Genomic DNA, 17,695 nt, shown 5'->3' with positions numbered 1-17,695 from the left:
GCATCAGTTTCAGCTAATATACTAGGTGCCAGAGATACAAAACAATCTCTAACCCAAAGGAGTTCACATTTTTTTTTTTTTTTAGCGAGGCAATTGGGGTTAAGTGACTTGCCCAGGGTCAGACAGCTAGTAAGTGTTAAGTGTCTGAGGCTGGATTTGAACTCAGGTACTCCTGACTCCAGGGCTGGTGCTCTATCCACTGCGCCACCTAGCTGCCCCAGGAGTTCACATTTTAACAGGCGAGACAACATGGACATCTACAGCTGTGTGAAAAATAGACCAAGGCTCCTTTTTGTCCTCACTTAGCCAGTTAGTGTAGAGTAAAAAGAGTATAGGATAGGAAATGAGGACTTTAGTTTCCTCATCTGTGAAATGGGTACTATGATGCTATAAGGAAAGTGCTTTGTAATCTACTATATAAGTGTGAGATACTACTATTATTCTCAGGCTAAGACAATAGGATCCCTTTGAAGGGCTGTGTCCTACCCCCGTCTCTTCCCAAACAGATAGCCCTTGAGAAGATTTAGAGACAGACATCAAAATCTAAGTCCACTCTGATGCCAAAGGAAAGAGGAAATAGGGTCTGAATAGGATTGTAGAGAAGGAATGGAGAAACAATAAAGGGAAAAGAATATATGAAGGAAATAGGGAAGGAGAGAAGTAGTAAGGGGGGAAAAAAGGAGGAAAGGAAAAAAAGAAGGAATAAGAACAAGATAGAAAAGGAAGGAGAGGGGGCAGCTAGGTGGCAAAGTGGATAAAGCACCGGCCGTGGATTCAGGAGGACCTGAGTTCAAATCCAGCCTCAGACACTCGACACTTGCTAGCTGTGTGACCCTGGGCAAGTCACTTAACCCTCACTGCCCTGCAAAAAAAAGAAAGAAAGAAAGAAAGAAAGAAAGAAAGAAAGAAAGAAAGAAAGAAAGAAAGAAAGAAAGAAAGAAAGAAAGAAAAGAAAAAAGAAAAGGAAGGAGAAAGGATAGAGAAAAGGAGAGGTGGATAAAAGGAAGGCAGAGAAGAATGAAGAGTGAGATAAATAAGGGGAGAGAGTGGAAGAGAAATGAAGAAGAGGGTGAAGAGAAGAGATTAAGCAGGTTTGCTCACTGCCTCATCTCTTCCAGTCCCTAAGCCCTATCTGTGTGACTGTGTGGCTAGCCACAGCACAATGACTACTGCAAAGATTTGGGTGGAAGTGTGAGGAACGGAATCCCTTTGGAGGCTTGGGAAGACTCCCCCGCACGCCCATCTCCCTGATTCCCAGACCGGGCGTGTTCATTTTATGAGCAGAGTGAGTCTCTCTCCAGCTGCCAGGGGGGAAGCCACAGCCCCTCTCTGGTGTTTGGAAAAATAACTTCATCTGCTGCTCCCATCTCTACTCCTTCCTCAGAGCTCCCAATGCCGAGGAAGAGGGCTGTGATGTCCAACACGAGACAGACACCAGACTGCTTCTGGGGTCAAGGGGGTAAGGGGGAGAGAGCATAGAGCAGGCCCTGTTCTGTTAGCCTCCTTGCCTAGAGGGGATCCAGGATAAGGAAACGATCTTGGCTCAAAAGAACCAACAGATCTGAATCCTGGATACCAGAAGCAGGGAGGCTGGGCATTTTTATGGAGCTGTCTCCTAACCACAGTACGCGTGCAGTTTGGAGCTGGGAAATTCCAAAAGACAAGGTGGGAAGTAGGTCTGGCTTCTGCTCCTGGCTTAGTCACTCATTTTAGTGGATGGTCTTGAGCAAGTCACTTTCTCTCAGCCTTAGTTTCTTTGTCTGGAAAGTGGGAATAATAAACCCTGCCATGCCAACTTTGGTGTAAGGAGCAAATGAGATAAAGGATATGAAAAAATAAAAATAAAAAATGTTTAAAACCTAGACTCAGGGGCAGCTAGGTGGTGCAGTGGATAAAGCACCAGCCCTGGATTCAGGAGGACCTGAGTTCAAATCCAGCCTCAGACACTTGACACATACTAGCTGTGTGACCCTGGGCAAGTCACTTAACCCCCACTGCCTCACCAAAAAAACCCCCCAAAAAACCAACCCTAGACTCAGATGCTCAGAAGGGAAAGGTCCCCATGGAGATTTAGTTTTACAACCTCATTTCAGACATGAATGAAACTGAGGCTCAGAGAGGTGGATTGGTTTAAGGTCACACTGTTTGTTAGTTTCATATAATTACACACACACACACACACACACACACACACACACACACACACATGCACGCACCCACACTATAGCTTGGTTACATGTAAAGATGTTACCCTAAATTTGCCTCTGACTATAATTTGCATTTCTAACCTCAATCCCAAATTCGTTTCTGATCTGGTCAGAGTATGTTAGAGCCCTGTGTCTACTACTGGGGCTCCTTCCTGTATGATATTGAAGATGTCACTACCTCCCTAGGCTCCAGTTTCCTCACCTGCAATAAGGAGGGTGTTGGAAGTGTCTTCCAGATCCAGATCAATGATCCCATAATAATATTTAATACATTCCTGTGGCCCCCAGCACTGTCATTACCTGGGTACCCTGAGGGGGCGACTGGTTGGTAGGAAGTTGTCCCTCCCTGTCCCCAAGCCCTTGGGGTCCACTTTCAAACAAAGTTCATAATGGACGCTCATTGATGGTGGTGGTGATAGAAAGGAAGACATGACTTGCTCTCTCCCCTTTCTGAGCCTCCCTTGCAGATTGAGCCAAAGGTTCCCTTCCCAGTTCCTAGTATTCTTACAGCTCAGGTTAGAGCCTCCTCCAAGGCACAGGCGAGGAGTTGGCTACAGCATTCACATAACTGGGATGCACCGAGGGAAGAATGAGCCACAGCTGGACTTAATAAGGCTCAAGATTTCACATGCAAGAGAGCAGCTCATTTCCACGTGCTGATCTCCCAGACCCTCAGGTCCCGTGTCCCCCGAGGTCTCATTCTTGAAGCTCAGGCATGATATTCCCTTAAGCGAGCTGCTCCAGAGTTCACTCACCCGTCATTCTGTCATTTTGTGAGGCTCGTTAGTGACTCTCCAGTCTCTCTGTCACCCAATGTACAGTTGAGGAGACTGAGGATTAGAAGAGCTAAGTGTGTTTATGGGGAGCCAAGATGGCAAAGCAGGGACCCAGCTGAATTCTCCCAACATTCCCCTCCTAAAAACTTTAAATTAACACCTCAAATAAAATTTTGGAATGGCAGAGTCGACAAAAGATTGGAGGGAGACATTTTTCCTGCCTAAAACAACTTAGGAGGTCCACAGGAGAAGTCTGTAACACTGGGGTGGGCGAAGATCTAGAGCACAGCAGATTACCAGTTTTTGAGGCAGTCATGACAGCAGAAGAAACAGCAGTAGTAGTGGGAACTCTCATCCCAGAGATGGTAAGGGAGTGGGACAACTAGTCAGAAAGAGATTAGAGGGACCCTTTGCTAACACTGGGTGTAGCTGGCACTGAGTGGTAATTCTATTGCCATATTCAGTCTAAGTTGTAGTTTCAGTGAAGAGAGGAGAGCTTGTGATTAGTCATATGGGAGCAGTAACTCTAATCACAGCTCCAGGACCAAGAGGAGCAGTAGTACTTGCAGCTGCAGGGGAATAGGGAACTTTCCTGGTAAAGATTAGACAGCAGACTGGGAAAGCAGTGACCACACCTCTCCCAGGATAATATCAACTTGGAAGCACAGAAAACTTGCAGACCCCCATAACTAGTTTTGAAAACAGCAGCACAAAAAATATTGAAGTTTGGGATAGTACCTCCCCACCCCCAAGCTTAAATATAAAGTTCAAAATGAAGAAGGAAGCTAGGAAAATGAACAAATAGCCAAAAAAATAACTTTATCATAAAAAGCTAATATGGTGGCAGGGAATGCCAAGACATAAACTCAGAAGAAAACAGCAATGTGAAAACTCCTATAAGCAAAGCCTCAAAGAAAAATGCTAACTGGACCCGAGACCAGCAAGAATTCCTGGAAGAATTTTTAAAAGAGACAAGATTAGTAGAGGAAAAATTGGGAAAAGAAATGAGGGTGAGGCAAGAAAATTATGAAAGGATAATTAACAGTTCAGTAAAAAGAGATACAGTAAATACAAAAGAAAGTATCACCTTAAAAAACCAAAATTGATGTTTAATGTGATCGTACATATATAACCTATATCAGATTGCTTTCCATCTCAGGGAGGAGGGAGGGGAGGGAGGGGAGGAGAAAAATTTGGAACTAAAAATCCTATGAAAACAAATGTTAAAAACTATCCTTATTTGTAACTGGAGAATAATAAAATAGTTTTTAAAAATAAAAATTAAAAGCAAAAACAAAATTGAGCTAATGGTAAAAGAAGTACAAAAAACTCCCTGAAGAAAAGAACTCCTTAAAAAGCTGAATTGGGCAGCCAGAGGCTAATGACCCCATGAGATTTCAAGAAACAATAAAACAAAGTCAAAAGAATAAAAAAAATATTAGAAAAAGGTGAAGTTTGTAATTGGAAAAACAAATGACCTGGAAAATAGATCAAGGAGAGATAATTTAAGAATTATTGTACTACCTGAAAGCCATGATATAAAAGAGCCTACACATCATATTTCATGAAATGATAAAGCCCTAATATCTTCCAGGGAATAAAATAGAAATTGAAAGAATACACCAATCACCTCCTGAAAGAGATCCTAAAATGAAAACATGCAGGAATATTATAGCCAAATTCCAGAGCTCCCAGGTCAAAGAGAAAATACTTCAAGCAGGCAGAAAGAAACAATTCCAATCTTTTGGATCCACAGTCAGGATAACACAAGATTTAGCAACTTCTACATTAAAGAAATCAAGGAGTTAGAATATGATATTCTGGAAGGCAAAGGAGCTAGGATTACAAGCAAGAATAATCTACCCAGCAAAATTGAGTATCATTCTGGGGGAAAATGGATATTTAATGAAATAGAGGACTTCCAAGCATTCCTGATGAAAAGACCAGAGCTAAATAGAAAATTTGACTTTCAAATACAAGATATAAAAGAAGCATATAAAGGTAAATATGAAAGAGTAATCATGGAGTTAAATTGTTTATATTTCTATATAATATACTTATATTCCTATAAGGATACATGCAACTCCTAAGAAGTTGGAAGGAGTCTGCATAGATGAAAGGCACCGGCATGGGTCAATTATGTTGGGATGATCTCCAAAAAAAGAACATAGGGAAAAGAGGGATGCACTGGGAGAAAGGGGAAGAGAGAGGTAGAAGGGAATAGATTTTCTCCCATAAAGGAGGTACATAAGGAAAAGCTTTTATAGTGGAGGTGGAAATGGAAGGGGGGGAGGCCTGAACTTCATTCTCATCAGAATTGGTTCAAAGAAGGAAGAATAGATATACACACTCAACTAGAAATTGATCTTATCCAACAGAGAGATGGGAGGGGAAGGGAATAAGAGATGTGCGGGGAGGGGGGGGATGATAAAGGGGAAGCAGATTGGAGGAGGCAGGGTGAGAAGCAAACAAATTTCTGAGGAGGGACAGGATGAAAAGAGAGAGAAGGATAAACAGAGGAAAATGGGATGGAGGGAAATGCACAGTTAGTGATCATAAGTGCAAATGTGAATGGGATGAGCTAACCAATACAACGGAAGTAGATAGCAGAATGGATTAGTAATCAGAATCCAATAATATACTGCGTATAAGAGATACATTTAGGACAGAAAGACACATACAGAGTTGAAATGAAAGCCTGGAGCAGAGTCTGTTATGCTTCAGTTGAAGTGATGAGGGCAGAGGTGGCAATCACAATCTCAGATAAGAAAAAGTGAAAATAGACCTAATTGAAAGAGATAATCAGGAAAACTACATTTTGCTAAAGGTGCCAATAGACAATGAAACAATATCAAAAAATTTTACAGCAAGTTTCCCTGATAAAGGCCTCATTTCTCAAATATACAGGGAACTGAGCCAACTTTATAAAAATAAGAGCCATTGCCAAATTGATAAATGGTCAAAGAATATAAACAGGCAGTTTTCCAAAGAAGAAATCAAAGCTATCTTAGGAACATGAAAAAGTGCTCTAAATCACTATTGATTTGAGAATGGCAAATTGAAACAACTCTGTGGTGTCACCTTATACCTATCAGGAAATGACAAATGCTGGAGGAGATGAGAGAAAATAGGTACATTAATGAACTGCTGATGTAGTGAACTGGTCCAACCATTCTGGAGAACAATCTGGAACTAGACCTAAAGGAATATAAAATTTTGCATACCCTTTGGTCCAGCAAAGCCACTACTAGGTCTACACCCCAAAGAGATCAAAGAAAAAGAGAAAATGATCCACAATGCACACAAATATTTATAGCTGCTCTTTTTTGTAGTGGCAAAGAATTAGAAATTGAGGGGATGCTCATCGATTGGGGAATGGTTGGACATGTTGTGGCATATGATTATGATGGAATACTATTGTTCTGTAATAAATGATGAGGGGGTAGTTTCAGAAAAAAAATGATGATACCTATATGAGCTGATGCAAAGTGAAGTGAAAAGAACTAGGAGATCATTGTGCACAATAACAGCGATGTTGTAATGATGATCAACTGTGAAAGACTTGGCTACTCTGATCAATACAGTGATCAAAGACAATTCCAAAGGACTCTTGAAAAAATGCTATCCACCCCCAGAGAGAGAACTGATGAACTCTGAGTAAAAATTGTACTATATTTTTTCACTTTTTTTTTGCAATATGGCTAATGTGGAAATGTTTTGCATGATTTCACATGTATAATTGATACCATATTGTGTGCCTTTTCAGTGGGTGGGGAAGAGGTGAGAGGGAGGGAGATAATTTAGAACTCAAAATTTAAAAATAAAAGGATGTTAAAAATAAACAACTAATAAATATATTTTTAAAAACATGTACAAAATAATTTTTTTTTTAAAAGAGGGCTAAGTGCCTTGCCCTGGGAGTTGGAAATGGAGCCAGGAATCCATCCTCAGACAGAGTCCCCAGCTGCCAAGGTGGCCCTTCCCTCCAATTGAATTCCTCAAGCTGGCCCTGCTCCCAGTGAGCTTGCTGAGATAGAAGGTTGGAGTAACATGACTTGCAGGGTCAGGATTGACTTGGCTTCCTAAGATCCTGAACCAGGTGTGGATTGTGGTTCACATGCAGGTTTCCTCTAGGCTAACCCTGCTCTTAGACCCTGGCAACTAGTCAACACTCTCTTGATAAGTAGGTACGAAGACCCAGACAATTCATAGAGCTTAATAGCAGCCCTCCTGTCCAGGCCTATTTTCCTGACCTCTGCCAGCATTTCAGATTCTCATCTGGTCTGCCCATGCCTCGTATCTTTTGGTTTATAAGTCTGAACTATTCTGCTGGGCATTCAAGGCTAATCCATCTGGGCTTATCAGTCAGTCAATTAATAAGCACTTACTAAGTGCCTGCTATGTGCCAGGCACTGTGCCAAGTGCTGGTGGTACAAAACCAAAATTGAACCTGTCCCTGACCACATTCTATTGAAAATGCCAGGGGGCAGCTAGCCCTGGATTCAGGAGGACCTGAGTTCAAATCCGGCCTCAGACACTTGGCACTTACTAGCTGTGTGACCCTGGGAAAGTCACTTAACCCTCATTGCCCTGCCCCACCCCCAAATCCAGGGATTCTATTGAATTCTCCAGGAGGAACTTCATATCTCTTGGTTCATTTTGGTTTCTCTTGCTTAAAATGACCTCTTTTCTCCATTCTGAATCCTGAGAAATCAGAATCCTCTGAGTGCCACCTAGCTATCAAAGCCCAGCTCAGCTCCCTCCTCTGGGATAGCAGAAAGAGACCTGAACCTGGAATTCCAGTACCTGGTTTAAATTTCAGCTCCACTACTCATTGTTTAAATGTTCTTCAGCAAATTATTTCCCCTCTATAGGTTTTGGTCTCATTTATAAAATAAAGGGGTGTATTAACACATGTGGTGAGCTGGAACTAGCTCATATGCACTTGAGAGAGCTGGTTGTTAAATTTTCAGCCGGAGAATTTACACCTTGTAAATCAGCAAATGCTATAAATCAGGATTTGATTTATCGTTTCGCAGATTGTGCAGACAAGTGAAGGCAATTTTTTTAATAATGCAGAATAAATTTAAAAGTGTGTCATGCACGTATTTCCCCCCACAATGAGCCAGTTGTTAAACATTTACCAGCACACCCCTGTAACCTGTTTTGTGTCATGGACCCCTATGGCAGTCTGGTGAAGCATATAGGTCCCTTCTCAGGATAATGTTTTAGATGCCTAAAATAAAATACACAAGGTTACAAAACAGACCAATTTTAATGAAACACAATCATCAAACTATTTTTAGAAAGCAAGTTCATCATCCCCTGGATAAGGATCCTGGACTGTTGGATCTCTCCTTTCCAGCCCTAAATGCTCTGACCTTTTCTGACCACTCCTGATCTAATGAATTTCCTTCTCCTTTGAATTTAGATTCCAAACCAAACTATTTACTCTCTTGATTCCACCTGGAAGGTGAGTTCCTTGAGGGAAGGGCCATGTCTCCTTTTTGTGTCTTCACACATTTAGCACAGAACCAGGCACACAATGAATGTGCAATGCAATGCTTGGTCACTGAGGCCAATCAGCTGCTGCCTCACCTTGGAAGGGCGAAGGCAGCATCCAATTCCTGACTCCGGGAAAGGCCTGATCAGTGTGGGGGGAAGAAGAATATGGCCAAGAGAAAGAGCAAGGCATCCAGCCAATTCTGTGGGTACACATGGAGAGGCTAGAGACAGTCCCTCCTCCTTGCCTGTTCCAGACCAAACTAACCACTTGGCACAGGAAGCTCAGCCCTACTGGAAGCGGCCTTAAAGTCCCTTTGTGCTGGGGGCTCCACAGGCCCCGAATTGGCCCCTGTCTGTGCTGACTGCACCACTCTGTATGTGTCTTTCTGTGATGCTGCAGGACCAGAATACCTTCCACACTGCCTAGGCTGGCAGGCCAGGGGCAGCCTGATGTCCTCTTCAGCCCCTCTATCCACAAGATGGTACACAACAGAATGGATGTCTTAGGTGCCCTGGCAGAAAGGTGATAGATGGTAAAACTTGTGGCCTGAACCTCAGACTAAGAGCTAAGGATTCTGAGTTCCTTTAACCACTGAAAAGAACACTCGCCATCAAGAATGAAAATTTCACGGGGCAGCTAGGTGGCGCAGTGGATAGAGTGCTGGCCCTGGAGTCAGGAGTACCTGAGTTCAAATCTGGCCTCAGGCACTTAACACTTACTAGCTGTGTGACCCTGGGCAAGTCGCTTAACCCCAATTGCCTCACTAAAAAAAAAAAAAGAATGAAAATTTCAGTTCAAATCCTCCTCTGATACTAGTCATGTGAATTAGGCTGTTTTTAACCTCCCATAAGCCCACATTTTCTCATATGTAAAGCAGGGTTTTACCCTTCATCATAAGCTCATGAGAACTACTTCACAGGGTGAGGAAAGCATTCTGTAACCCTTATAGAATCATGTAGAAACATGAGTTGTCATGTGCAAAAGCACCTTCCCTCTGCCTCCCTCAGGATCACCCCCTGGGAAGGACTGGGTTATGGCAAAAGGGTGGGTGGCATCTTGCTGCACACAGTAGAAACCCCAGTTCCCTAGAGTATCTGTCTTCCCCTGGGAGGCAGGAAAAAGTTTTCCATGGAGGAAGTTAAGGTGGGGAGAGTTGAGTCATGAGCATACCAGTGATAGCACAAGGATCTGAACTCAGTTCCCATTTTTGATCCAGTATTCTACTGCTAGACCATACTGCCTCTCTCTATCCTACATCTGAGTCCCTTATTCATTCCTGGCTTATTTCCATGGCAACTACTGCTATAACAATTATTATTAATCAATTCCTGTAGAATGGGAAAAAGTTTTTATCTGATTTTTTGGCTGGGACTTGCCTCTTCTCTTCCAACAGGAGAGATTCCCCTTGGAGATACACATTAATCAAGGCCAGGGTATTCCTTCTGCCTGGAGAGATAATTGATAGAATATGTGTGGAACTGACAGCAGATGCCAGTGACAAGACGCTTGTTTTTCATTAAGCAATTCTCGAGCAAGAGGAGCCCCGTTAGACAGACTCAGCCTCCTGATGCCCAACTCAAGTCAACATCTGGCCTTGGGAGCACTCAGGTCCCTTGCCAAAGATCAATGTTAAGGGTATAGAGAAGAATTATCAGTGTGGATCATGGAATTTAAAAGGGGTGGGTTCTTTCCTCATCAACTCTTCGACCACCATGGTTACATCATGTTTTACAGTTTACAGAGCACTTTCCACAGAGCAATCCCACAAGTGACACAGGAGGCTACTACGCCAGTTGAGACAAGTAGTAGTAATGTCATGAACCAGGGTTCTGGTAATAGAAATTAAAGACATGGCGGAGACTGAGGAAAAACTGAAGAAACTGATTAATTATGGGGTTTAAGAGAGGAAAGACTCAAACATGAGGACAAAATGATTCCCAGATCTATATTTTCAGCCTCATGTTCTCCCCTAATTTCCAGACCCACATCTCCAACCAGCTACTGGACATCTTCATCTGAATGCCCCTCTAGCCCTTCAAATTCAGATAGTCCAAAATAGAACCCACTTTCTTTCCTCCTAAATCTGTGTCTTCACATAGGAAGATAGGTATACTCATATGCTGTATGTGGAGTTATGAACTGGTATAAGCTGTCTGAAAAGCAGTTTGGAATTAAGCTTCAAAAGTAAACTGTCCAAACCCTTGGACCCAGAGATCTCACTGCTAAGTATGTGCTCCAGTGGGGTCAAAGAGGGAAAGAAAGGTCCCATATATGCCAAAATATTCATGGTGGTCCTTCCTGTGATAGCAAAGAACTGGAAACAAAGTAGCTGGCCATTGTTTGGGAAAGGGTTACATAAACCACAGTACATGAAAGTGATGGGAGACTCGAGCCCATAAGAAGAGAGAAATATGAAGAATACAGGGAAGCAAAGGAAAGATATGAAACAAAGAAGAGTCAAGTAAGCACCACCAGGAAAACAACAGACACAGTGATTACGATGGAAATGGAAAGAACAATAAATTGAACACTTCGAAATTAATAATAGCCAAGCTTGGCCCCAGCAAAGTTAAGAAAATGAACCTTCTTCTTTGAAGAGGAAGAGTATGACATCTATTGTCAGACTTAATTGGTCTTGCTCAATTGACTTCTTTCCTTTTCCTTTTTAAATCTTTGCTACTGGGGAGGAAAGGGGAGGGGCCAATGAAATGGAAACGAAATTAATGTCATGTTAAGATGAAAGATATTAATAAAAACAAAATTATACATATATATATACACACATACATATACATTTCCACATACATACACGCACATTAAATCTGCATCTCCATCCAATTCCCCTTTCTCTGTTGGGAATGATGGAAGATGCTTCTCTAACCAATTCTGTGAGTTTCCTTTCTTCCCTGCCCTATTTTCCAAATTCATTTCAAATGTTCAGTGACTTCATCTTCCCTTCAGCACTAAATATAGTCTGGCCTTTCAAGACCTCCCATAATCTGGCCCAAACCTATCCATCCAACTTTATCCCTTAATTCAATTCCCTCATTATAAGGAATGGGAAGCTGAGGCACAGGGAAGTAAAGTGAATTCCCTAAAGTCACATAGGCGGTAGGCACCAGAGGATGTGGGTTATGACCTCAGACCCTCTGACTGGAGAGCCAGCATTCCCAAGTGGGTCCTTGCTCAGGGATTACTCTTGGGATAGTACTTACTGGGGGCCCGGGGTCTCCAGGATCTCCGATTCCACCTGCTGTCCCAGGATGACCCTAGAAAGAGAGAGGGGCAGGGGAGAATAATTGTGATGATCTCACAGGAATACAACTTCTTACTTGAAGCTGTGCCCTTAGCTAACCTAACTAACCATAGCTAAGGTGGCATCGAGGTCATGAGCCAAGAGACCAGGTTTTTGAGAACCCTAAGCTCTCTCCTTTTTAATGATGGGAAGGATGAATGGGAGGATCTTGAAGCGTCCAGTTGATGTATAAGGAGAAGAAAGCAAGGAGGAGGAGATAGAAGGAAAGGAGAACTACTATCCCAGAGACAATCGACTAAACAATAAGCATTTATTAAGCATCTACTTTGTATGTGGTTGGAAATATCAGACTGGAGCTTGGGGGAGAGACAAAAAAAAAAATTAAACAGTTTTTGCCCCTCAAGGAATTTACATTCAATTGGTATGAGATAACATGTGCATATTAGGTGAATGAAAATATCCACAAAATCAATATGAAATAAATTTGGAAGGTGAGAGCATTAGCAGCTGGGAAGGATCAGGAGAAGCATCATGTAGAACCTAGATTCTTAAACTATGAGGTCGTATAATTGAAAGTGGGGGGTCATGAAAAATCTGGCAACAGTAAAAGGTTATGTATACCTATTTTATACTATTTTATACACCTATATAAAATATAGAGGTCGTGTAAAAATTTCTCAGGTGAAAAGGGATCACGAGTGGAAAAACTTTAAGAAGCCCTGTTGTAGGGGCAACTAGGTGGTGCAGTAGATCAAGCACTGGCCCTGGATTCAGGAGGACCTGAGTTCAAATCTGGCCTCAGACACTTGACACTTACTAGCTGTGTGGCCCTGGGCAAGTCACTTAACCCTCATTGCACTGCAAAACAAATAAACAAACAACAAAAAAAAACAAAAAGAAAAAAGAAAAAAAGAAACCCAGTTGTAGAAAGTGTTTGAAGAGAGATCTGAAGGAAATCAAGGGGGCAGAAGTGAGGTAACAGAGAATACCAAACATGGCAGACCATCATGGAGTATTGTGTGAGAACCAGGAAGGCCAGGAAGGCCAACTTTGCTGGAACTGAGAGTGTAGGAATGAGAGTAATGGATAATAAGTTTGGAAAAGTAGATTAGGACCAGGTAGTAAAGGACTTTGAAAGCTAAATGGAGGAACTTGTAGTCACAACTGGGAGCCATTGGAGTTTTTAGAATAGGGGAATGACATGGTCAAACCTGCACTTTAGGAAAAGAGAGAATGGGGAGAGAGTGAGAGAATGCAGACTTACTCCTTACCATCGACCCCTTGGCTCCAGGAGCACCTGGTGGTCCCATAGCACCTCGACCACCCTTCAGCAAAGGAGAAACATCAATGAGTGTATAGCAATTGATTCAACAAGCATTTATGAAGCACCTCTTATGTACCACACATTATGCTAGGCTCTGAGGGTAAAAAACGAAAGTGAAACAGTCTCTGCCCTTGAGAAGCTAACATTCCATTGGGAAGAAACCACATACACATATCTAGCTATACATGAACTAGGCACAAAATAAATGCAAGGTGATTTTGAGGGGAGGGAAAAGTAGGTTGGGGATTAGAAAAGGGACATAGAAAGTGGCACTTGAACTGAGTCTTAAAGGACAAAAAGTATTCTCAGAGTCCAAATACCACCTCAAATACTTGCAAGTTGTGTGACCCTGGGCAAGTCTCAGCCTCAGTTTCCTCATCTGTAGAATGGGGATAATAACAGCACCTACTTCACAGAGTTGGTAGGAGGATCAAGTATAAGTGCTTTGCAAACTTTAAAGTCCTATACGAATGTTAGCTATCATTATAGCATATAGAGGGAGGACTGTTTTCAGAATTGCCATCGCTCTGAATGTCTGCCATCCTGGGGTTTAACTGCTCCTGTTTATTCAGACATAAGCTTCTTCCCCAGGCATGTTTGGCATCGGCCATCAGCCAGTCACAGATGTATTTATTACAGACTGAGATATGGGTTTGGGATGAGATGAGTGGGATAAAGTTCCCATTGATGGCATGGAACAATCTTCTTCCTTCCTGCCCATCATATCACCCTTCCCTCCTTTATATGACATTTCAAGGTCAACCTTCTCTAGGAAGCCTTGCACAACAAAATTCCCCAATCCCAATCTATCCACACAACCTCTGATGCTTTCTCTCCCCTTTATCATTCAACATGCTTGGATAATGATTGCATCTGAGGCTCTTCACAGTCAAAATCCATCCTACACGTGCCCTGTACTCCAACCAGGAGGAAGCAGCTGTGCAGTACGGGGAGGACACTTGATATAGATTCCAAAGGCTTGGCTTTGAATGCTGGGCCACTCTGGGCCAATCATTTCACCCCATCTGTTGACTGGGGATAATAATAGTTGAACTACTAATAGCCCAAGGTTGTTGTGAAGATTGGATGAAATGATACAAATACATCCAGCCCTTTAGCTCTCCTCAATATCATTACTCACTTTTTCCTGAAAATTCTCTCTTATACCTTGTTCATGCTATTCTCTCTGCCTGGAATGTTCCCTCTTTCATTTCCTGTTAAAATCCCACTCGACCTTCAGATACTGCCTCTTCCATGAGTCTTCCTTGATAACTTCAGCCAAACAAGATCTCTCCCTTCACAGAAGGTTCCGAGCATTGTTTGTACCCCTCCTCACTGCAATCTACCCTCTGCTGTTATCTGGATAGCCTCAGACTATAAGCTCTCTGGGGAAAAGCTCTCTGGCAAAAATTTATCCTCCTTCCCAGCTCCCCCAAAGCTTAGCCTGGTCCTGTGCTTTGGAGGTTCTGAATTGTTTGCTGACTGTCATGCAAACCAGGACAGGGCCAGAATCTCCAGGCAGCCCTTGGAAGCCACCCCCCACACACAAGGAGGGGATTTTCCTTTGGCAGAGATGGTTTTGATTAAGGAACTGCTAATTATATTGTTCTTTTTCATTCCTATTTGGTACCGTTTGGTCCTGGTTTAAGTTTGGCTTGGGATGGGTTGGATCTGCAGAGGCAGATGTGTCAACAGAAGGCATTTCCTTCCTTTCCCGCCCTTCCTATCTCTTCACCCCTCCCCTAACACACTCCACTCTTGCCCCAACTCCCAGGATGCCTGAGCCAGAATGGGATTCTGAGGAGTTGATGGATCAGCTGCTCAACAAACAGGCAGTTACACTGAACCCTTATTTCGGATTGAGCCCTCTTCAGGGTGGGATGCTGGTATATAAGAGATGGACTGACCTTGTTTTCAGTAATCCCATTATAGTCCAAGCATTCACTCTGGGCCCAGAATTCTATCCCTGGGTCTAGCTAGACCTCTGACTGGATAGGCATCTTTGGCATTAGGGGTACCTCTCTGACAGTGGCCTTGCCCTTCAGTGAAGTATCCTGAATCCACAGAGAACATAGAGCTACTCTAGAACCAAGATCTGCACCAAGTGGATACTATCCTGGCTGCAGTGACCCCTGTTTCTACACTGGCACTAGTTCTTATCTGTGTTGAGTTGGGAGCTATAATCTGTAATGTCATTTAACCTCTCTTTGTCTTAGTTTCTTCATCTGGAAAATGGGAGTAATAATAGGACCTACCTCCCAAGGTTATAGAGAGACTCAGATGAGATAATGTAAAATGCTTGGCAGTAAGTGCTATATAAATGTTATTGTTGTTGTTGTTGTTATTATTATTATTATTATTATTATTATTATTATTATACTACATTCCCACATAGATTTCTGTTGGGTCAAAGTGAAATAAGTCCTTTCTCCTTGAGCGAGCAGGAAATGGAAATTTCTTCTAGTTATAAAACTCAATTAAGGTGTTTATAGAAAGCAAATCCAGTCAAGACACATGGCCCACACCCCAAATCTATCGCCTAATGCACCATGCAGGCAAGCGGATGGATGCATCTAAGAAGTGTGGACGGAGGGCCATGTAGCCATACCACTCTGGTCCCATCAATCTGGTCCCATCGACCAGCCCTCAGGGTTTCAAATGGCCCTGAGAAATTGGAGTGGGCAGGTAAGAACAGAGAGAGTCCTGACATGTGGAGGGGAAGCCAGGTGGTCCTGAAGGGGATGGAAGTTAAGCAGCAAAGGGAATGGAAAATGGGAAACGAATGCAAGGCAGCCATGGAGAACACCAGACAATGGCCCTTTGACAGCTCACTCCCAGCCCCCAAATGCCAAGCTGAAACTTCTGCCAACAGAGCTTGTTCGGGTCCTTGGACGTGGAACAACAGAGCTAAGAGTAAACTGAGACAGGGTTTTAAATTCCTAAAAAAGCAGCTTCCATCACCTCCCCCCCCCACCCCTCTAGCCAAAATGTCCTGGGCTCCTTTATTTATTTTTTAAAATACAGCCTACCTTCTCTCCGACGATTCCTGGCTCCCCAACCAGACCGATAAATCCCATCAGGCCCTAGGAGAAACATTTTTTTAAGTAAGAAAGAAAGTGAATTTGGGGATGTGTTGGGCTGTTTAAAATGGTGCTGTGTGCTTTTTTTCTCTTCCCTGAGTCGAATTCTCCAAGTGTCTCTAGTTTACTGAACAGTAATTATTGGCAGGCAGTAGGACTGCTGGAGAGAGGAGGGTTTGTCCCACTCTAGCCTCCCTCACTCTAGCTGGTGCAGCTTTTTGTGCCAACTGGAGGGTGGAGTGCCAGGGTTTCTGTGAGCTGCACACCCTCTGCTTACCCTAGGAATGGGTCCAGGAGGGTGGCCAGAACAGCAGAGTCCTCTAACACAGAGGTGTCAAACACAGCAACCTGAGGGACTCAACATTCCTGAGTGCTGCCCAAGACAGATGAAAATGTAACTGGGAAATATTTCACAAAATAAATAAAGATACAATAGAACATAGATAATGTTAATATGTGGTTTTCTAAGGGAGTCTTATATAGGGGTTACTGGCCTCCTTTTCTTTCTCAATCTGATATCACTGCTCTAATACACTTCAGAGAAAGGTAAAAGATAGCCTGGGAGCAATGAGAAGAAGTTGTCCCATTAGGGCTTTGTTCTCATCTTCTGTGTCTCCTTGTTGCTACTAAGTAAGAAGCCAAGAACTCTGAGGTCTGGATGAAGATGCTGAATATACATGGCCCAAGCCAAGGAAGCTGATCAAAATCTGGAAATCTGAGAACTTTTGCTATCTTTGCAAACCTTTTTTCTTCTCGTTATTGAAAGGGGACCCATAATAATTGTTGGTGTTCTTTTCGATTTTAACTGTGGTGGTAAAATTACTCTGTGTTCTAAGAATACCTTTCCTGGCAGCTTTGGGGGGTACTGGTTCATCTTCCTTATGGGCAGGAATTCAAAGTTTGTTCCCATTCTAAAGGGAAAAAAGGTAGAGATAGACAGCCTGTGGCCCAGAGAGTGTAAAGGACTTGAAGACACCCAGGACTAGAATCTAGGGAATCTGATTCCCCTTCTAGCTGACCCTGCTTTCTCTCTTGAAGGAAAATGCAAGATGAGGTTTGATGGAATTTTGCAAAAATGGCTTTAGAGGTAGAGGGAGTGGGGGCGGGGGAGGCGATTCAATTTTCAACTGATGGCTTCTTTTGCAGAATGGGTTTAAAAACATGCTAAGAGCTGCTTCTTAATCTACCAAGTTTTGGCAAGAGACGAGTGATACTGATTTGTGCCTATTTGGAAAAAGAAGTCACCTGCCTTGATATATTGTACTATCATATGAGTTTTCAATGGATTAATTAGAGGAACATTAAGTAACCAACCATTGGATTAACTCTTGGGTTTTATATTCATGATCCAAAGGGAGATTTTAAGAGGGTATAAAATTGCTGCCAAATATAGAAAGAGCATTCAACATTAAATGGATATTTATAAAGCACAGAGCACTGTGCTAGGCACTGGGTATTGGGCAGGGGGAGATGCAAAGTTTTGAAAAGAATTTGTATTTCCCTAGCTTTTATCTCCTGGAAGTACAAATCCTTTCACAATAAATTA

At 42.7% G+C, this 17,695-nt stretch overlaps 1 protein-coding gene across 1 annotated transcript in view; it reads right to left on the bottom strand.

Annotated features, from left to right (window-relative positions):
- COL27A1 (collagen type XXVII alpha 1 chain) overlaps positions 1 to 17,695 on the bottom strand; it is a 257,922-nt gene that overhangs the window by 86,949 nt on the left and 153,278 nt on the right. Inside the window, 3 exon segments of the mRNA XM_043989157.1 lie at positions 11,705 to 11,758; positions 13,017 to 13,070; positions 16,099 to 16,152. Of these exon segments, the coding sequence (XP_043845092.1) occupies positions 11,705 to 11,758; positions 13,017 to 13,070; positions 16,099 to 16,152 (162 nt within the window).

The sequence above is a fragment of the Dromiciops gliroides genome, chromosome 2 (assembly GCF_019393635.1).
Source record: "Dromiciops gliroides isolate mDroGli1 chromosome 2, mDroGli1.pri, whole genome shotgun sequence".
Lineage (NCBI taxonomy): Eukaryota > Metazoa > Chordata > Mammalia > Microbiotheria > Microbiotheriidae > Dromiciops > Dromiciops gliroides.
Note: the sequence above shows the minus strand (reverse complement) of the source record. Positions and strands in the feature narration are given on the sequence as shown.